This window comes from Mesoplodon mirus (assembly GCF_964341445.2).
Source record: "Mesoplodon mirus genome assembly, chromosome: 5".
Taxonomy (NCBI): Eukaryota; Metazoa; Chordata; class Mammalia; order Artiodactyla; family Ziphiidae; genus Mesoplodon; species Mesoplodon mirus.
The window spans coordinates 104,259,663-104,282,104 of NC_138980.1; the positions used below are offsets into that span (position 1 = coordinate 104,259,663).

General features: G+C 35.2%; 1 protein-coding gene across 3 annotated transcripts in view; it reads left to right on the plus strand.

Annotated features, from left to right (window-relative positions):
* CHD1 (chromodomain helicase DNA binding protein 1) overlaps window positions 1-22,442 on the plus strand; it is a 78,204-nt gene that overhangs the window by 7,434 nt on the left and 48,328 nt on the right. For all 3 annotated transcript variants that reach the window (XM_082623631.1, XM_082623633.1, XM_082623632.1), the window contains exons 3-4: window positions 20,448-20,649; window positions 21,685-21,789. In XM_082623631.1, the coding sequence (XP_082479757.1) occupies window positions 20,448-20,649; window positions 21,685-21,789 (307 nt within the window). The remainder of the gene's footprint in view (window positions 1-20,447; window positions 20,650-21,684; window positions 21,790-22,442) is intronic.

The following is a 22,442-nucleotide window of genomic DNA, read 5'->3' on the forward strand; positions in this document are numbered from 1 at the left end:
TTTTTGCTTCAGATTTCCTTTTTTTCCTTCATGGAAATTTATGAAATGAAGTAGAATTAAGCAAGAAGTCATTTGGCATTTTTAGTTGGTATGATTAGCTTTCTACTCTAAACTGTCTGTTTTGATTCTTCTGATGTGAAAACCTTTCCATAGCCATTAATAGCAAGGAAGAAGAATACACAGGAGAATGTCTCTTTGGCTATGTTATAACTGACAATTTTGAAACTTATTTAGTAAGAAACATGTGTCAGGATGCACCTGTACCTCAGTTTCAAGCTAGCACAAAGTTTATTATATAACTGAAGTTAAGCTTTCTGAAGATACTATTGGAAGATTTCAAAGCATCAGTTCCCAGCTGTGTAGATTTCTGTTGTTATTTGTAATGAAGTTTTTCAAAGCCTGGTTAGACATTTTTTATTTTAAAGTTAACTTGAATGATGATTTGCTCCAGAAATAGATTTGTGGGTAAAGACCAGAAATACATGATTACATTTTACTAATTTTTGGATGATTGATAAATGCTTAATACTCAGAAGTAATTTCTCTGCTTGCCTGTAGATTAAATTTTCAATAATGCAAATTTGTCCATGTAAATTTGACCATTTATTTTAATTGCTTTGATTAGTCTATATAGTACGCTTATGAAAAATTATTACAGAGTGAAGGAAATTTTGGTGATGTGTTATAACAGTCTTACCTACTTAGACTTGATCTAGAGCTGGCAACTGAGCTATATTGACCTGGTTCTAAAAGAATTAAAAAAATTTTTTTTTAATTTATTTATTTGGCTGCATCGGGTCTTAGTCACGGTATGTGGGATCTTCATTGCGGTACGAGGGCTTCTCTCTGGTTGTGACATGCGGGCTCTAGAGTGCATGGACTCAGTAGTTCTGGCACAGGCTCTCTAGTTGTGGTGCACGGGCTCAGTAGTTGTGGCACACAGGCTTAGTTGCCCTGTGGCATGTGGGACCGTAGTTCCCTGACACGTATCGAACCCATGTCCCCTGCACTGGGAGGTGGACTGTTAACCACTGGACCACCAGGGAAGTCCCTAAAAGAATTCTTTTCCTTGATATATTATAGCTTTTTATAGCATTAACAGTGCTTGACCTAATATACTTACAAATATGTTTTAAATATATGTGTGTGTAAATTTTATATTTACTTAGAGGAACTGTTGAAATTAAATTTCCTTGGCTTACTGAAAATATTTTAATTGTTTTATGCTTCAAGAATCTTTGGGTCTCAATTTTTGAAGTGTTTTGAGTAGGCAGTGAGCAGGAAATATGATCAATGGAAATGTTCTAAATGAAAATCTCATTTTTAGAAATTCAGAGTCACTAAAACACTTTTAAAGGCTTTGAGAAAAAAGCCAGATAGTCGAAATGACCTGTTAAATTTAAGGAACGCCAAATCAAAGTTAATTTGAAGACAGGGCTGCATATTTCACCATATATCTGTTAGTATCCTATCAAAGGCTTCTATGGTATACCATTTTTGGAAACATTGCTTTTATGTATACACATACCAGCAAGATTTCTTACCATCAAAATCAGTTTCTTTTATTAAATGAATTTGAACATTTTTTAAAGGCAATAGAATGGTATTTCCTGAGCTTACTTTGATGTTATCTCAGAGTTTTTTAAATTAATTAATTAATTTTTATTTTTGGCTGTATTGGGTCTTCGTTGCTGCGCACGGGCTTTCTCTAGTTGCGGTGAGTGGGGGCTACTCTTCATTGTAGTGTGCAGGCTTCTCATTGCGGTGTCTTCTCTTGTTGCGGGGCATAGGCTATATATAGGCGTGCGGGCTTCAGTAGTTGTGGCGCATGGGTTCAGTAGTTGTGGCACATGGGCTCTAGAGCACAGGCTCAACACTTGTGGTTCACGGGCTTAGTTGCTCCGTGGCATGTGGGATCTTTCCAGACCAGGGATCGAACCCATGTCTTCTGCATTGGCAGGCGGATTCTAACCACTGCGCCACCAGGGAAGTCCTCAGAGTGTTTTTAAAAAGGTTCAATTTATTCTTAAATTTCAAAAGTTTTTGCAAAGAAGCATTTTAAGGAAGACAGGAAAATGTGAAATCACAAAGCCAGAATGGCTAGAAATCATTGAGTTAAAGAAACTGGTTTTTAAAATTAACTGTGATGTCATTAATTGTAGGAAAGTATGACTGTTTTACATCTCATTATTTTGTTAATCCCTATTTCTTGATTCAGTGTGTACTTTCTTCATCTTTTCCTACTAGTTTTTTCTTTCCTCAAATATCTTGTACATGCTACTGAATCTCAGATCACTTATTAAGATCATTTTTTATGCTTTGAAAACTCAATAAACTGTGAATCAGGAGCTTTGGTAATAGGTTACTCTCTCCAAACAGAATTCACAGAATTAAAATTTTCCCGGGACTTTTGAAAATTGTGGTTAATCTAGATTACTGTAATGTATTTAGACTAATTTTTAATTGGTAAAGATAAGAGAATTGTATGTGATTTGACTTTCAAAGACATTATTTTTATCTTCACAGGCGTGAGATAATGTGGGGGCAAATATTAATGTATAGTTGCCCCTTTTTTATACTGATTAAGTCTGCTTATTTAAGATATTGATGACTTGTGGGTTATAGCTGGTACAGTTCTGTTTAAAAATATGAGTATTTGTGGCGAAGACATAAAGTTTGATTCAGAAAACTTTTTTTTTTGTATTTTTTATGAAAAATTTAAAAACATTACAGAAGTAGAAAAGTTATAGCTCCAGCTGTGGTACTTGGTCTAGCAGCATTGGCATCACCTGGGAGCTTGTTTGTAATGTTCAACCTTGGACCTCACGCCAGACCTCCTGAATCAGAATCTTCTTTCTAACAAGATTCCCAAGTGATATATATTCATAATAAATTCATATGCATTATATATGAAGCTGTTTGCATGGAGTCATTCACCACCTTGCTACTTGTTGTTATTGACGTTATTACACATGCTTTTTATTTTCTGGGAACCCCCCAGAGAACTGTGTCATAGGCCATGCAAGCAAGAAGCTGGGTACATTTCATTTCTCAGTAATAATGGCAACCAGTAATTATTGAGCTCTTACTCTGACTGAGCCATGGTGTACATGGTGCATTACATTAATTTATTGTAGCTATTCCTTCCAAAATTCCTGTGATGTATTTAGTACTATGTTTCCAATTCTCCAGAAGGGGAAACCAGATTTATAGCCTTTTTAAACATCTTAAAAAAAACCCAAACAACTATTAACCAAATTTCAAATTTTACTTGGATTTTATTGTTTTTCCATTAATGCCCTCTTTCTATTCCAGGATTCAGTCCAGGGTACCATGTTGCATTCAGTTGTTAACTCTCCCCAGGGTCCTCTGATCTGTGAGAGTTTCTAAGTCTTTCCTTAATTTCTTTAACAGTCTTGAGAAGTACTGGCCAGGTATCCTATAAAACGTCCCCCAATTTGGATTTGTCTGATTTTTTTTGCTAGGATAAACTAGGGTTATCAGTTATCAGTTTTTAGAAAGAGTATCACAGAGATGAAGTGCTCTACTGGTCACATGATATGGGGAGCAGAATATCCACTTGACATGACTGAGGACGTTAACCTTTATCATTTGACCAAGATAGTATTTGCCAGGTTTCTCCACTATAAAGTTACTGTTTTTCTCTTTCCATACTGTACTCTTTGGAAGTAAGTCACTATGTCTAGCCCACTTTCAAGGGATATGGTGAGTGGTGGCATGGGCTCACGGGCTCTAGAGCGCAGGCTCAGTTTTTGTGGCTCACGGGCTTAGTTGCTCCACGGCATGTGGGATCTTCCCGGACCCATGTCCCCTGCATTGGCAGGCAGATTCTTAACCACTGTGCCACCAGGGAAGCCCCCATCTGTGTACATATTAGGGTAAACATGAGTTAGTACTGTTGTCTCCAATTATAATCCTATACTACAGGATTCATCCTAATCTTCCTTTCTTGTACCTTCATAACTTCCATCTCTAATAGAGAGAAACCTGGCTCCCACCATCTGCCATCCACTATGCATGCACTCCAACCTCAGTATACAAGTAAAGTAGTTTCAGAATTTTTAGGCTATACTCCCAGAAGAAACAGATTTACCAACTAAAATACAGTGTTTATGTACAGTGTACAGTTCCTATTGTATTTAGCCTTATGGTTTCTAGTCAGAACACTGATTTCCAAAGTTACTCAAGGTAGCTTTCTTCCCCTCATCCCCTTCAGTGTGGTTATGTCATAAATTTGTAATAGTTAGATTCATATATCTATGAATCTAGTTTGCATTCTATCCTGGGATCCTCAGTCACATGGGTTTATGTTTTAAACTTACATATATTACATTTACTCTGTGATATACAGTTTCATGGGTTTTGACAAATGCATAGAATCATTTATTCTCCACCCCAGTACTGTACAGAATGATTCCTTTACCCTAAAACTTGCCCTCTGTGTCCCAGATCTACTGAATCAGAATTTGCATTTTAACAAAATTCCCAAGGAAATTTATAGGCATATTAAATTTATATGCATATATATGAAACTATTTACCTGGAGTCATTCAGTATCTTGCCATGTTTTGAAATTATAAATTAAGTTGCACAAAGATTACTTTGATCTAGAGGTGATAATGGAATAGCCAAGTTTAAATACACAATCAAGTGACTGTACTCAAACTCATGGGGTCATATAGGCATTCAGGTGAGGTGAAAGAAAATGGAATTGGGCAAATTACTGGAGTGAGGTAATGGGCTATATGGGAAGTCTTCATCGAGCTTTTGAACTTTTGTAATCTTAATGATGAGAAATGATGTGGTTTGGAAAGAAAAGAAGAACAAATGGTGTATATCGAGAAACATGATGGAGAAGAAGGTTTTCACGGGATTCATAGTCCCCCAGTAAAAGAAGTACAAGTTCCCTATTGCAGAGAATGTGTTGGACATCTTAGTTTCACAGTTCTTTACCCTGAGGTTTGTTTAGTGTCACGCTGAAGTTTTTGTATGTTTAGTCCTAGGTGGAGGAAGGAGGAAAAAAGAAAGCATAGCTGAATAAACACTATATGTATTAAGAGATACCCACGGGAGAATATATTACCCATGTGAATGGACTGGTCAGACCCACTGGTTTCAGAGAGAGACTCTAGGAATCTCTTGTACCAGAATTAAGTTCTTATGTATTAATGACTGAGAAAATTGCTGTTTATAATTAGGAGTATATTATTTGTCATTGTGATATGAGGTGACTGCTTAGAAGTCAACTTTAAATAAATGTTAAACTGAATTTGAAAGTTTCTTTGGTGTGGATAGATTGAGGTTTCAGTTATTGAGGTTAAAATACAGAGACACACAAAGTTCTGGCTAAACAGTACTGGCTTATGGGATCCACTGTCTACAGTATCTATCAGAGCTGTGGCATAAGGCACAAAAATAGTGGGGAGCAGTTTTCTAAATGAAAACCATTCCCATTAGCTGTTTCACATCTCTCCTGTTACTGCTTTTAGAAATACACTTCTCTGTCCTCAGATGGTTATTTAGATGATTGAGCAACTACTATGTGATGAATATCATAAGATGCTAAAATTTGAGGTTATTCTCTAAAACTTAAAATCAAGAAAGAGACAGACCTAAACGTTTAATGTCTGAGTATCAGGTAGGTATGGTAAATACAGAGAGATACAGTGTGCAGCAGTTCAAAGGTAGGAGACAAGGAAGTTTGATCATAAGACAGATGGTTAATCTCTGTATCAAACCCAATATCAGAATGAAATTTTGTGCTTTTGTTTGTTTTTGAGAGATCATTTAAAACCTCTGGTAGCCTTAAATTTTACGCATGTTAAAAGTCCTTGTAATGTGGCTTTTATGGTGGTGAGGCGTTTTGACAGGCTTAGGCAAAAAGCAAAGAATAATTTTTTATACTGAAGAAAAATGATGTTAGAAGGCAATACATTATGCTGAAGAGTTTTTATGTAAAGGATTGGGGCCATTGGAAAAGAGTGGCGTTAGTCTAAATTCCCTCAAAGAAAGCTGTTCTTGTTTTTGTGCTTGAGGTAGATTATAATATGATGATTGCCATCTGATGCAAATACTACAGTATTTCCAGTTCTAAATTACTAAATCCTGAATTACATTAATAAAAGGAAGAAGTTTGATCTGAAAGGAAATTTTGTAAGAAAAGAATTACAATTAGGGGTACATGAGAGCTGAAAATGTAAATAATCTCCTTATTCCAGTTTTAGCATGTATTTTATACCAAAGGTTTGACCTAGTGTGCAGTAGTTTTATCTCAGTCATACTGTACTACATTGATCATTTCACTTTTTTTTTCCACTAAATGACACAGTAGATGAAGGTTCTTATGTGCAGCACACTCTCATGGGTATCTGCAGACTGTGATGAAATACCAAATTACAAATAATTTTGTTAGAAAGTAAAATGTATAGTGCTGGGAACTTTGTTTTCTTGTGAGAGTATTCATTAAAGTAATTTAAAAGCATATAAGTATTTTAAAAACCTTTTTAAAAAAGCAAATTAATCAAATGATTTATCTTTTAAAGATTGAACTTTTAAATGTAGACATTTATTTTATTCTTTGTGCTAATTTTAAAATTGTGGATAATTTCAAACATATGCAAAAGTAGTGACAATAATAAAGTGAACCCTCATGTATACATCATCTAGTTTCAACATATTTCATCTCATGTTCAATCTAGTTTAATCTGTAAGTCCTACCTACTACTCCTCCCCTCAATTACTTTGTGGATTGTTTTGAAACATATAATTTCTACACGTGTTAGACTTCCGCGTGATAGGTAATACTAATGGGGAAAAAATATAAACGTTAAATTTTGCCTACTTGTTATAATTATAAATAATAGAATTAGAGGGTTTTATCATATCATTGATATTATAACAAATTTCATACATGTTTTATGAAACTTGTTAAGTGACTTTGAAGTGTATGTATACATAGTCCTTATTTCTCATCTGATTCCCTGAATGCTTATTAGAGAAACTTTTGAGTTTACTGTCTTTACCTCAGATTCAGCATGACTAAACCCAATCATCTTTGAAATTAGTCTTGCTAAATGTTACCTTTCTTAGCATCTATTTCTAGCAGTTTTATTCTCATTTATTCAGTTAGAGACTTTAAGAATAATACTGTACTTTAAGAAGAGTTTATGATAGAATTTTGCATTGGATTGGTAATTTAGAATGCTAAAAGGAGCTGCTGTGTGTGTTCTTTAGTTCCTAACAAAGGCAGTAACTGGTTTTCAGACCCATGAGGATGAATACTTTCCAGATTTTCTCAAACCTTTGATAGTTACTTTATAGCCTGTAGTGAAAGATAGGATAACAAATTTTAATACAATGTAACTTTATAGAATTTGAAGGTGATCTGATCTTAGTTATCATCTAGCTGAACCCTTCTCATTTTCTAAGTGACTGCTTCTATGCTAATATATTTTAAATAGTGAGTTGCAACACCTTAGAGGACCATAACTGAATTTTTTTTAATGAAAGAGAATAATGTAAACTAATAGTGTTCCTTTTGTAGAGTATTACTTCATCAAACTTTTGTTACGTTTCATGTGTGCATGTGTATACTACATCATGATATAAAATGTATTTATTATTTAAGTCATGATCCAAAAAGTTTAAAAGCCATTGCCTTTGACCACTAATTTGTTTTTTTTTTAATTGTAAGTACTCAATACCTGCTAATTTCCATATTGTTTCTCTAGCCCTGTTGAAGTGGATAATGGTCTATAAAAATAACTAAAGGCCCCAACTTAATGAATTCCAGGATGTAGTTAGAAGAGAGATACATGTATAAGCATAATTTGTAATATTGTGAAGGAATTATTAGTAACATACGAGCAAAATATTGTGAACACATGGGCTGGAACAATGACCTGTCCCTAGAGAAATTGGAGAAAGTTACGTGAAGGATAGGATATTTTTGAGTAATCTTAAAGAGTGAGAAGTTTTATCAGTTGCCTCAGAGAAGAAGTGTTTTCTAGAGGGAAAGTGTGGGGAATACACCAATACCCAGCTCTAAAATTACTCCCTCCATGAGCCTTGTGCCTAATTTCACTTGCCCTACCTCCGGTTCCTCAGTCAACAACCGATCCATCCTTATATCTTTTTTTCCTTTTTTTTATCATCATCCTTATATCATTGATTCTCACAAGTTTTACTTTTCCCATGGCATTTTGTCCCTGCTAGAAACTCTTGTTCAATATTTGTTAGTTGAAGAGATGAGCAAACGAATTACATATGTATGAAATTACATATGTATACAACTTGTTATTTCAAAAGTGTTTATTGCTAAAACATTATTATAGCATATCAGTTAGAGAACCAATTAAGGTGCCATATATACTAGAGTCCTCAAAACACAGGGTCTCAAAAATAGTTACTTCTTTTCATTATCAGGTAAGTGAGCTCTACCTCTTGAGGTTATCCAGGTACTCTGGCTAGTAGGACAGCTTTGTTATCTGTAACATGTGGCTTCTATTGCTCCAGTGGTTGCCATCTTCAGTCAACAGGAAGAAAATGGGAATGGGGAGGATTTAAGGCAAGCCAGTTAATGTTTAAGGCTAAGATGTAGAAATTTCACATCACTTCTAGCCATAATCCATTGGCCAAAACCTGTTCACATGGCCACACCTAGCTGAAAGAGATGCTGGGAAATCTAATCTTCAGCTGTGTGGGCATGTGCCATTTAAAACTGGAGTGCCAGTTATGTAATACCAAAGGGCAAGCACAGTGGATACTGGGTGAGTGGGGAGGGGCAAGTAGACAACATTCATATGGCACAACATAAAGGGATATTAAAAAATCACTCCTATCATCCTAAGAAATTAGTGGCTTTCATTTTTCTGAATTTTCTTTCAGTTCTTCATAATATTAGTATTTGTTTTCTTCACTTAGCCTTCTCTGAACCTCAGTTTGTTTATTTGTTTATTATATGAAAATGAAAGGATTAGATGAGAAGCCAGTGTTTGGCACATAGCACCAATTAGTAATCACCATGTCTTCCTTTTTTTATTAGTTTGTTTTGAAAATGTTAGTATTTCTACAGGTTTTACTCATACACATTTTATATATTTATACTTATAATTATGACAGTCCAAAGAACACCTAACACAAATTTTGAAGTAATGATTCTGATCTTGAACTCAGGGGAAAAAATCAATTTTTAAAATTCTAATAGCTATTAATATTGAGCTCCTAGTATATGTCAGATAATATGCTTTACATTTTTTAAAATCTTCACAGTAATCCTTAAGTATGTTTATTATTTCCATGTGGTAGAAACCTGAGGCTTATCTAATGGGTGTAAATATATACATATAATGAGACAAAAGGGCTAGGAGGCAAGGAGAAAATAAGTCATTTGAATTTCAGAACACCATCAAGTTAGTCCCGAATTTCCCCACAAATGTCTGTCAAAAAATTCTTTCAAAAACTCCCTCAAAGGGCTTCCCTGGTGGCGCAGTCATTGAGAGTCCACCTGCCGATGCAGGGGACATGGGTTCGTGCCCCAGTCTGGGAAGATCCCACATGCCGCGGAGCGGCTGGGCCCGTGAGCCATGGCCGCTGAGCCTGCACGTCCGGAAGCCTGTGCTCCGCAACGGGAGAAGCCACAACAGGAGGAGGGAGCAAGGCGCAAAGTGAGAATTTAGTGCATTATGCTTGTTCTTTAGAACAATAAGTACAGTTCTTTGATTGCAAATACAGTTCTATTTATTGTAATATAATAACTAAATTATTACTGTAATTGTCAGGTACACAAGCCTCTATTATAATATCTGTGTAAAATCAGTTTACCTTTTATCAATGTACCCTATAACTTCTCTTCCCCTCCTCCTCCCCAGAGTCTAATTCATCTAAATTCTAACAGTTTAAAAAAAGGAAAGAAAAATTACGGAAATGTGATATATTAGAAAGAAAATCTTTACATATTAGGAAGGAAAGAAGTAAACAAATGGATACATTTTTTAAATTAAATCGTCGATTTAAACCTTTGATAAAGGTAGTCTAATTTACATATGATGTTTAAATACACAGTGTTTTTTTCTTCTTCATTAGTGCTACTGTTTTGAGATGTTCTTTTCATTCCTCCTCAGTACTTCTACACCCACTTCAGTATTACTTTCTTTTGACTTTTCAATCTATTCCAAGATTTATCAGGGCCAGTTTCTTATGTTGGCGATCTGGTGGTAAGGAAAGCAGCTGTCCATTGCTGCCACTTTCTTAGAAGGTCATTATTTTATTCATTCTATCTTTATGTTCCATTGCAGGCTAGTTTCCAATTCCTGTGATAAAAAAGCATGTTTTTCCTGTAACATAGAAGAATCTTTGTTTATTCACTTGAGAGTACATCATTTTCAAGTACTCAGTATAGGTAGTAGTGTTTTCTTTAGTCCAAAGGACTGATAAGAGTGGAAAGTTGAGTATAGAGAAAAGAGGTCTTGCAATTCTGTTATAGGCTGGGCTGAGCTAACATAGACTCTCACTCTGAAGCACTTCCTACCCACAAACACATGAAAATGCTAAATAATATAGAGCAAAGGAAAAAAAAGTAGATGTGCAGCTGAACTTTAGAGAAAACTTTGATGCGCCAGGAACAGAACGGAACTCAAAGTCAGCAGTAAGCTCTGAGCAAACAGGGCAACGCAGGATATTTGGAAGGATACAGGCCCTCTGGACAGGGTGCTGGGATTGGGACTGGAACTTAGTATTTGACTACAGAATTGTCTCCTTAAAGCTGGGACCTTAGGAGGGTTGTCTTCTCTGAAAACAGTTTATAAAGTCTCCCTATACGTGCCTCCAAGGACATTTTTTGGTGGTGAGGATAAAATGGAATTCATTTTACCAAAATATTTTGAAAGCTATAAAGAGATTTTTAAAATTTTGTCTTAATTGGAGTATAAGTGAGAAAAGGAGCCATAAGGGCCAAACAACATAAATGAATGAAGCTGTCCAGGTATAAGACATTTGTTTAGGGGAGGTGACTGGTGAATTGGAGGTCATATCCTTCATCAAAAGGAACCAGTGTGAGGGCTTCCCTGGTGGCGCAGTGGTTGAGAGTCCGCCTGCCGGTGCAGGGGACATGGCTTTGTGCCCCGGTCTGGGAAGATCCCACATGCCGCGGAGCGGCTGGGCCCGTGAGCCATGGCCGCTGAGCCTGCGCGTCCGGAGCCTGTGCTCCACAACGGGAGAGGCCACAACAGTGAGAGGCCCGCGGACCAAAAAAAAAAAAAAAGGAACCAGTGCTACTTAGATATAGACAACTGTGACCGTGTGGGAAGTTGACCTGGTGTTTTCAGATCATCTGATTCTTCAAAATAAAAAAAAAAGGAAGAAAAAATTTCTTCTTAAAATTATTTTCTCCAAAACAGTTTTAAGTTAGATAACTTGGAGGAAGAAAAAACCCAAAAGAGAAAAGTAGAGGCAGATAAACCAGGAGTAAGAACAAGAAAATTTCTGTGGAAAACTTAGGCTTATGGTGTTTTTGAATAAAAGTAATGAGGTAGTATTAGCCATTTATTAATTCACAAATATATTTTCAGAATATGTCAGGTAGAGTGCTAGAAAGTAGGGATACAGTTGTTAAGTAAAACACCCCTGTGCTCATACTAGTTTATGTTAAGCATACACTAAGTGCCAGATACCATGCTAGATGTCTAATGTAGTCTGGGGGAAGAGGTCTAGAACTAGGGAAGAAGGTGGGATGAAGATTAACAAGTTTTCCAGGTAGGGAGAATTGCTTTATACCAAGGCTATGAGGTGAGAAAGCATGGCAAATTCAAAGGCTAAAGGATAGGTTAGTGAGACTAGGGTGCAGAATAGAGATATTTAAGATAAATTGGAGAGGTAGGCAGAGATCAGATTTTAGTCATTTTATCCCAAGAACAAAAGTGAGTCATTAAAACTCCTCAAGGTGCTAGCTTCACCAGAGGCTATGAGATGGGGCCAAGGCATATGTAAGTGAAAACTTGGAGAGGGATGGTCATCTTCATGTTTGTTAGAGTTTGAAAAGCATTTCTCACAGCCAATCCATAGATACAGAATCATAACATTTTAGTTATGTGGAACTCATGAGGAAGTAAACCATTGACGATAGCTGCACTAAAGCTCCTAAAAACTTAGCTTGAATAAAACAATTTAAAAATGGATTTAATGTCTTACTGAACAGAATATTAATTTTTCATGGTCACTCAAGTTATTAAGAACATTCACTTACCATAACCTTGGGAATATTGGAAAAGAATATTGGCTTTTATATTAAAAGAACCTGTGCAGATGTGAATCTTGAGCACTTTTCCTACTGTCAGACAGCTGGAAATTTTGAAGGCAAATCAGAAGGGCCAAAAAAGGGAGCATCTCCTAGCTGAGTCAGCCCGGTTGAGTAGCCTTCTGGGAAGTACAACCCAACATTTCTGCTTATGTTTCATTTGTCAGAACTTTTAGCTAATAGCCATACTTAGCTGCAAGGAGTTTTTGCTGTACACTTTTTTTATACTTTGTAGACCATAACATTGGGATTTCTGTTACTAAGGAAAAGAAGACATGCTGAGTTGGGTGACCAGCAGTTTCTGAGGCAGCTGTTGTATACAGCTGGTCTTTAATTTCCCTTCCTTAGTGTTTTTATCTTTCCATATCTCTTAAGGAAAACCTTTATGCAGTTATATTTTTACCTATTCAGCTTGGCCATTTTATTGGCTGAATAGTAGATACTTTTATTTTTCATGCCACTGAATGTTTAGTTACTTGCCTGTTTCATATGCATTTGACTTCTGCAGCTTTAAAATTTCCTCATCTTTGTACCTTTTACTACTTGAATATGAGATACCACAATATTGAATATTAGTGACAAAATCTTGTGGTATTGGAAAAAATTATTTTTGTTTATTAACATTTTAATTTTGAATTAATTTCAAATTAAAGAAAAGTTGTAAGAATTTCAAATTACAGAAAAGTTGCAAGAACAGTTCCTGTAATATGCTTTTGCCTGGATGCACTGATTTTTAGCTTTTTGCCACATTTCCCTTTTATTCTTTCTATTTATACATATATGTTTATATACATGATATTTATGTAATATGTATTTATTTTTCCTGAATAATTTGAGAGTAGGTTGCAAAAATCATATCCATTTATGCTTTTAAAACTTCAGTATAGGGCTTCCCTGGTGGCGCAGTGGTTGAGAGTCCGCCTGCCGATGCAGGGGACATGGGTTCGTGCCCCGGTCCGGGAAGATCCCACATGCCGCGGAGCAGCTAAGCCCGTGCGCCATGGCCGCTGAGCCTGCGCGTCCGGAGCCTGTGCTCCGCAACGGGAGAGGCCACAAAGGTGAGAGGCCCGCGTACCGCAAAAAAACTTCAGTATATATATTTTTAAGAACCAAGGAGTTCCCTTATATAAGCCCTGTATAGTTATTATATTCAGGAAAATTTACGTTAATATAATATTTTAATCTTTATTCTGTATTCCAGTTTGGTCAATCATCCCAGTCATCTTTCAGTACAGGGTTCAGTCTAAAATTGGATTTGGCTGTCATGTCTCTTTAATCTCCTTTAATCTGAAACAATTCCTCTTTCTTTGTCTTTCATGACATTAGCATTTTGAAGGCTATAGGCTAGTTATTTTATAGAATATATTTCTCAATTTAGGTTTGTCTTATGTTTACTTACGATTTGATGCAATTTATACATCCCCTGCACTCTGCATCCCCTGGCTGGAGGACTGTGTGAGTGATGATATGTCTTTCACAAAAGTATCAAATCTGGAGGCTCATAATGTCTGTCTGTCCCTATTGGTGATATTAGTTTTGATCATTCGGACAGGGTGATATCTGGTTTTTCCACTGTAGTTTCTAACTTATCCATTAATACAGCTAATAAGCAATTTGTGAGAAGATACTTTGAGACTATGTAAATATCTTACTCATCAAACTCTCCCCCTAGATTTAGCATCTTTTGACGATTTTTGCCTGAACCAGTGTTTTCTATGATGATTGCAAAATGGTAGTTTTCTAACACTGCCACCCTGTCCACATTTACCAGTTGGCATTCGGAATTCTTTCAACCTGTCATCTGCCATCTGTCTGTCTGTCTTTCTACCTACCTACCTATCATCAGCATGGACTTGAGGATTCCTGTTTTATTTACTAGGTAATAATCCTTTACTGTCTGTTTTGATGCTCAAATCAGATTGAGCTGATGGAAACCCCTTCAAGTTTGCTCCCATATCCTGTTTTTTCTTCTTTTCTCTTTAGTATTTTGCTTTTTGGCACAGCAAGCTTGTTTAGGTTCGTCTGGTGCCTTCCCTGTCCCAGCCTTAGAATCTGCCATTTCTCATAGGACTTCTAGTTTACTTAAGTGTGGATTTGTATTTAGGAATCAAGACCTGGGTGCTAGGTGATTGTAAGTTTAAAACTTCAAAGGGGATATATTTACATTGGTTGATAAATAGCAGATAAGAAGATACACTGCCATAAATACAAAAAAGATATATGCAGAGGGTCATTTTTTTGTATCATTGTTTGTGGTATCAAAAGACTGGTTCATCTTTGAGGGACAGGTTGAAACTATGGTGTATCTACAAAATGGAGTATATGCAGTTGCATAAAGGAAAGGAGACTATATCCCTACACTGCTATGGAATGACCTCCAGGATACAATGTGTGTATAATATGACATTTATATAAGATTGTAAATATGTTAATAATCATTTGTGAAAAGGGAATATAAATATACTCTTATTCATAATTTGCTTATATTGAAAAAGGGAAAATAAGTGAAAAACTTAAAAAAATAATTTCTGAAGGGCGAGAGAGGTCATGGTGTAGAGGATACAAGGATGGAAGCTGGATTTTGATGATAACTTTGGTAGCTCTCAAGTTGGATCCAAGTAAATAATAAAGCAACATTAGATCAAAGTGAATAAAAAGCAGTTCCTAAAAATGAAAAAAAAAGCAAATGACCCTAATTAAACAAAATTAGTGACCATACAGAAGTTTGGTGATCAAAACTAATATCACTAATAAAATATCGCTATTTTAGTTGGCTTCAAAGCAGTAATTTGATAGTAGGGGTAAGTATTCCTGAAGGCCAAGAAGAATTGTGAAGAAATCTTAACTTGTAGTTAAAACGTCTTAACTTAAAGTTAAGACATCTTAACTTTTAGTTAACACTGTTAATCAATGTTATTGCTATTTTGAAACTGTTATGTATATTCTAAGATAAAGCAAATAAATAATTTTATTAGTGTCATTTGGAACCAAGAAACTCAACCCAAGTGATGGTATAAATATAAAATCAGAGAAGTAAAAAACCTACAAATTTGACTTGGAATTACAGTGTAAATTCTTAATTCATTGTCTCTAAAACTACACGTATCCTAGCTCATCTTATTAAAAAAAAAAATCTTAAAAACAATGACCAATCCAGTAGTAATAGGCTCACCTAGTACTCAGATTGCAATTTAATTTCCAGCTTAAACAGAAACAGGGCTTTTTGATGAAATGCCTGAATTACAGTCTGAGGCAAGAAATACACAAGATGAGTGAGCGTGGTTCATCTCATCAGACCAGAAAGTGAGCAAGCTATCAAAGACGACTTGAGGTCTTGTGAAAAGGATTCAGGAAGTAGTAAAGGGTTTCCTGTTCGCTAAAGAGGGGACAATTTGCGCATTAACAATGATAATGGATTGTTAAAACTCATCAAATAACTTCAAATCCATGAGTTCATAATGAGACTTAGAAAATTACTGGTCTGCTTACACTGAAAGGATGCTAGCAATTTAACTCATTTTGAAAGCTGGAAAAGAAGGAAAAGAAATGTAAGTGCATTTCCTGTATGAACTGTACCTCAAAGTTAACAAATATGGTGAGGGAAATTTTCTCCTTATAGAAGAAGTATTCCACCTACTGGTGAAGAAATGATATAATGGGTAAATAAAGAATGATATAATATCACCATTTTACTGCCTCTAAATAAATAGTGGATGAATTCCCTGTAGGGGTTATGAGGAACTGTATAATGGAAGGATAAGGCTGAAAATAACCTGTACACACAGATCAAACAACCTCATACAAAAAGAGACAACCAAACATTGTTTTTTCTAATAGAAGTCCACAACAACTCTTAAAATACATTCTTGCCAAGAAGAACTGAATTTAAATCTGAGCCTCTAGATCTAACAGTTTACAAGAAATACAAGGGACAGAAAAATCTGTCAAATAATACCACAGAGATGCAGTCAGTAAAATCTGGAAAGCAGGAAATGTCTGCAGGAAAAACTGCCTAATTTATTCCACAAAATAAATTGCAAGGGGAAAAAAAAGAGGGAGAGGGAACTGTCAGGTTAATGAAAGAGACTTAAGAAATACGTGATTCGGGCTTCCCTGGTGGCTCAGTGGTTGAGAGTCCGCCTGCCGATGCAGGGGACACAGGTTTGTGCCCCGGTCCGGGAGGAATCCCACATGCCGCGGAGCGGCTGGGCCCGTGAGCCATGGCCGCTGAGCCTGCGCGTCCGGAGCCTGTGCTCCACAACGAGAGGGGCCACAACAGTGAGAGGCCCGTGTACCACAAAAAAAAAAAAGAAATACGTGATTCAGTTGCAGTGTATGAACTGTGTTTGGATTTCCAGTCCATGAAGAAACAAAATCAACTAAAGAGATAAACTAAACTGGATATTTAATACTATTTAATAATAATATCATATTTAACATTAAGGAATAAGTGATTTTGTTTTAAACATGATACTCATTTTGTGGATGTTTAAAAATAGTAGGAGTTTTTTTGTTGTTTGTTTTTACACATGAGTACTAAAGTATTTGTGGATGAAATTTTAACATGTTTGAGATTGTGTGTGGGAAGCTGGATTATTTGGAACAAGATTGGTATGAGTTGTTAATTGTGAAGCTGGTTGTTAGGTAAATGGTAATTCATTATATTGCTCTCTTGTTTATATTTGAAATTGAGCATAGAAACAAGCTTGAAAAGAAACTTTAATTTGAATTGCAATTTTATGTTTAGATGTTGTATTTCTATTTAATTTAGCCTAAGAAAACTATAATTTTATCAAAGTACCCATAAACATGATGGTGGGTTTTTTTTTTTTTTTTTTTTTTGGTAAATTGAGAAAGGTGAGGAAAATAATTCAGTGTTTTTAATAATCTACCACCTTATTACTGTTGGGCTAGTGAGATTTAAAATAAGTAATAACTCTTAAGTGGTATACAGATACTTATGTTGTATTAAAAAATCAGTGCTATTGATTACTACCTAAATAAATAAAATGTTAATTGGAGCTTAGAAATATTTTTTATAGTCAAACTCGATTTGTGAATTTTATGCAAGACATTGTATCCATATGTATCTTTGATTTGTTTGCTTATGTATACATCTATCCACCCACCAAACATATATTGAGCCCTTCATTTAGTGCTCAGCATACAAAGAACAAGTAAGAATTCCAGCACTCCAGGAACATATGGTAGAATACCAAAGGTAGGATACCAAAAAACAAAAGAAAACAGAAAACTACAGTGATTATTATATAATGTGTGTATGGGCAAGATAGTAATAGGTACAGGATGCTGTGGGTATGCTGAGGTAAGCCTGATTTAATGTTCAGGTGATTTAATGTTGGAGTCGAGAGATTTGTTGGAGAAGTACCCATGAAGTGAGGCTCAATTAGAAATTATATAGTGGGGAAAAAAAGGGAAGTAATTATGCAAAAGCAGGAAGTGGGAAGAGAAACTCGCTCTCAGAGAATTACAAGTAGTTTGCCATCACTAAAACTAAGGGTTTAGGTGGGAAAGTGGCTGGAGATAGGTTGGCAGAGACAAATTCCTGCACCTCATAGGTGTTTGACCTTTGTTACAGAAACACTGAAAACTTATCAAGTTAGGCCATGTTTAATTTTTATTCTAGAAAGAGCATATGCAGCAGTGGGCTGAAATAGAATTACTTCATTAGGGAGAGGCTTTTCACCTATTTTCGCTCAGAATTTTATGTCTGAATATAGATTCCCCCCCCCAACCTATATATATTTTCTCTCAATTGTTAGGATTTCCTTTTTAAATAAATTAAGTAAAGCATTTACATGGTTTAGAAACTGATAACTCATTTCAATCCTTGTTCCCTCTACTTTCTTCCTCCCCTCCCTTTGTAGGTAACCATTTTTAATTTAATTGTTGTTTTATGCTGCCATTATTGCTTTTTTCAGAAGCATAAGCAACTATGTGTAAACATTTCCCCCTTCATATACAAAGGAAGCATACTATTAACACTTTTGTATCTTGCTCTTTTTACCTAACTATATCCTGTAGTTCATTATATGGCAGTATGTAAAATATTCCTTACTAATTCTTTGTCTATTCTTAATCTTGCTATAAACAACTAAATAAAATAAATACTTTGTACTTTTAATACCTAAGGTGAAGACATTCTAATAATAAACTTATGCCTTTAGAGTAGTCTAGGCTCAGGCTGTTAGCTTTTATCTCCAGCCAACTTTTGCCTAGAGAGTATGAAAGGAAGATTCCTACATTCACTTAAGAATTTTGATTTATTAACAAGGAATTTTGACTAGCTACTTTATGACTAATCAAGATATAATTAACAATATAGGCTCATGATAGTTCCCAAATTCAGTCATCCGTCCATTTACTTTTCAGGTATTTACTGAGCGCCCACCTGTGTAAGGTATGCTGGGAAAAATAAACAGTACCCTCAAGAAGCTTGTAAGCAGTTAAAATGATACCTGTCTGCTTAATTCGTCTTTCCTAAGGGATTAGTTCATCTTCACTTTCTTCTAAATGTTCCCCGATTACTGTACCTGACTTGTTTGTATCTTCAGTGGTCCGCATACTCCTAGATCAGTTATCTTAAATATGCCTAGAGTGGTATTTATTGGTTGACATGACTGTCTCTCCATAACAGGTTAGAAGTTCTTTTAATGGTAAGGACCTTATCTCATCTCAGTCTTCCCAGTGCCTAACGAATGAAAGTTCTCAGTATGGTTTATTGAATAAATGAAAAACGTCTCTTGCCTAGTGGGTTAAAGGAAAACTAAAATTGTGTGTCAGGAAAAATATCTTCTCTGATATTCTTGTTGAAATTTCAAGGGATCCAAGTAAAATACAGTATGGTAAATTTTGTCTTTGTTTTTTAGTTAAAAGACACTATGCTGTTCTTGAACCAGGTGTCTAGAGGGTAGAAATTGTGGGAGAAATGTAGAAAAACATATATTCCACTAGATTCCCAGATTTTAAAAATAGGCATATGTTTGTTCACACCTTAAGCATTTTAATTTATATCTAACTTTTGGAATCAAAAGTCTTCTTGAAAACTTTTATGTCTGTGTTCCCATTGTAGAAACTTCTTGCTCTTGAAAAGGAGAAATTACTTTTAGAAAGGGATTACTTTTTGATATTGCAGGATTTTCTTAGCGTAATACCTCCATCTGGTGGTATTTCTGAAGATTACAGCAAGAGAACATGAAGCTTGAGTTTTGCTGTGTGTTGGTGTATATTATATTATATATGTTTCTCATGAAGCCAGATGAAATTACATCAAAAGCTGAGTCTACCATGTATTTCAAAAATTTAATGCCCTGGTTTTCAACAATTCAAATGTAAACACCAAGTGAACAAATGGCCTTTGGGATAATAGTAATTTATACAATTATTTATTTAGTACAGACCATCTCTAGACTACTTTGGACTGAAAATCAGTACTGGAGAATGAGATATTCTCATTGAACTATTAATTGCTTTCACATGTGTGTGTATAGAGGCTAGGAAAGATTTGAGAATTTTCTATTTCAGATATATTACTAAGGAACCATAAAAGATTCAATGATTTTCTCAGAGAAGCAATTACTGACCTTATTTTTTAGTAAATTGTATTTTATCATAGTTTAGTGGTAATAACTTACATTCCCCTGAGATGATAGAACATAAAGTGTAAACTTGAAAACAAGTTGAAACTGTAAATTAATTTGTTTTCTACCTTTTGCTATGAGAATTTTTAACACATTTAACCTTTTCTTCACAGAATTCATTCTTTATATTTACTACATCAAATAGCCTTTTAAAGATAGGGACCGCGGCTTAATTAAACTTTTTGTTTTCCCAACTTTATAGCCCAGGATTCTGTACTTGGTAGGTTTTGTTCATTATCTTGGAGGAAGATTGTGATCTGATTGCTTGTGTTTTATCCCAAACTATACTAAATCTATCTAGTATGTCAGTTATTACCAGAGATTAACATTACTTCCTTTTTCTATTTGTTTGGTTATAGACAGTTGACATATGAACTAAACAAGGTTTAATGATTTGGGGCTTTTTGCTGAGTTAAGAAAAACTAAATTTTTTAATGAATTTTGTTTGAAATCTGTTTATTTTCAAATTGTAGCCAGTCGGATGATGATTCTGGGTCAGCGTCAGGCTCTGGATCTGGTTCAAGTTCTGGAAGCAGTAGTGATGGAAGCAGTAGCCAGTCAGGTAGCAGTGACTCTGACTCTGGATCCGAATCGGGCAGTCAGTCAGAGTCTGAGTCAGACAATTCCCGAGAAAATAAAGTTCAAGCAAAACCACCGAAAGTTGATGGAGCTGAGGTAATAAATAAACTATCCAATGAAAGGTAGATTTCTTGTATTACTTTGGGAAAACTTATAGCTTTGGTTTAGAGCATTCTTAATCTAGCTTTTAGAAAATGTTAATATCAAATATTAAAATACACTTTAAGTGATTCTCAAACTTGTGGTTCAGTATCTGTGGACTGATTGGCTTGGAAGAGAAGCAGTGTGTAACTATATGAACACATACAAAACTTTGTAAGTATACAAAACTTTGTAACACATACAAAAATGAACACATACAAAACTTTCTCTTTTTGAGGCAGAAATTGTTGCATAAACATTCATTGTCTCATGGAAAAAATTAAAGGCTTTGTGAGGTCTTTTTGTTAATCTTACAGTGTGATCTCTACGTTCAAGATCTTCAGAGGAGATACTTTATTGCTAATAGGAGACTTTAATAGAACTCTGCTTCCTTGAAGATACATGGTAGAATCGGCTAAGGGCCATTCTGTTTAAAAAAGGCTATCACAAGATTTACTGAAACTTGTCTATACCTCAGAATAGTATACAGTAGTGTTACTTAGAGTATCAGTAATGATAAGATGCTTGGGCCAGAATATACATACAGCTTCCTTCATTCAGGAAGTCTTGCTACCAAAAACAAACAAAAACAAAAAGTCAGTTGAACTAAAACTGTGCTTAGTTGATTTGCATTCTGACTCAAGCTCCTCTTCTTCACCTCACACCAATTAAAAAAATAGCAGCCGCACTTTGAGTAGCACTGGTGTCATATATTATCACATCGTTTTTGAAAATAAGTCTTAATACCAAAGAACATATTGTTTGATTGTCTGTGAAACTCAAAACACCATAAATTATTTATATATAACTAAAGCTCAGCATTTTATTTTAATTATATTGCAATAATATTGTATTACATATAATGTAACAAAAATAGTCTTAATTTATTATTTGGAGGCAGTGAAAATGTTGGTACTACTTTTCAATAAATTAACCTTTTTCCAGTTTTCTCAAAACTTTGTTCTTCACTTGTTTATATTTCTATTATAGTTTTGGAAATCTAGCCCTAGTATTCTGGCTGTTCAGAGATCTGCAATGCTCAAGAAGCAGCAGCAGCAGCAACATCAAGCTTCATCTAATAGTGGATCAGAAGAGGTGAGTTTTCATTGTGAAAACTCTTATCTGAAAAGTAGACATGATATGTAATCATTTAGGTAGCTATTTATGAAATTACTAGAAACAGGAAGGGTTTTGAAAGGATAGGAAAATAACTACATTTAAATATGTGTATCAATAGCCTTGAAATGTAGACATATTTTTATCCAAATTCCTTCTTGTTTCTAAAACAAACAACAAATTTGTGTGCATTTGCTCATTACAGCAAAACTAGAATAAACTAAATATGAATACTAGGAAAATACACATACACAAACACACACATGTATGCACTCACATATATGAATGAAGAAATACCATACTGTTAAATCATATTTGTACAGAACATTAATAAGAGAATTTTCAACATGTTTTTAAAAGAATAGGCTGCAACTGTAAACAGTGTAGTTCCTGTGTGCACATGAGCAAACATACCTGCATGTGTGCTATCCGAAGGTAGAATGTTCCTTCCCTAAGCCAAATGGTGTAAAGCAAAGAAACTATTTCCTTAGGACACATCTTGCTAACTGTTGTGCAGAATAAACGGAGATAAAGCACAGATGCTCACAGACACAGTTCAGAATTATGGCAGCTAGTGCTGAGATGCAGAGTGTAGTTCCCAGGGAAGGAGCTTGGAGGTGCTGTTCTCACTG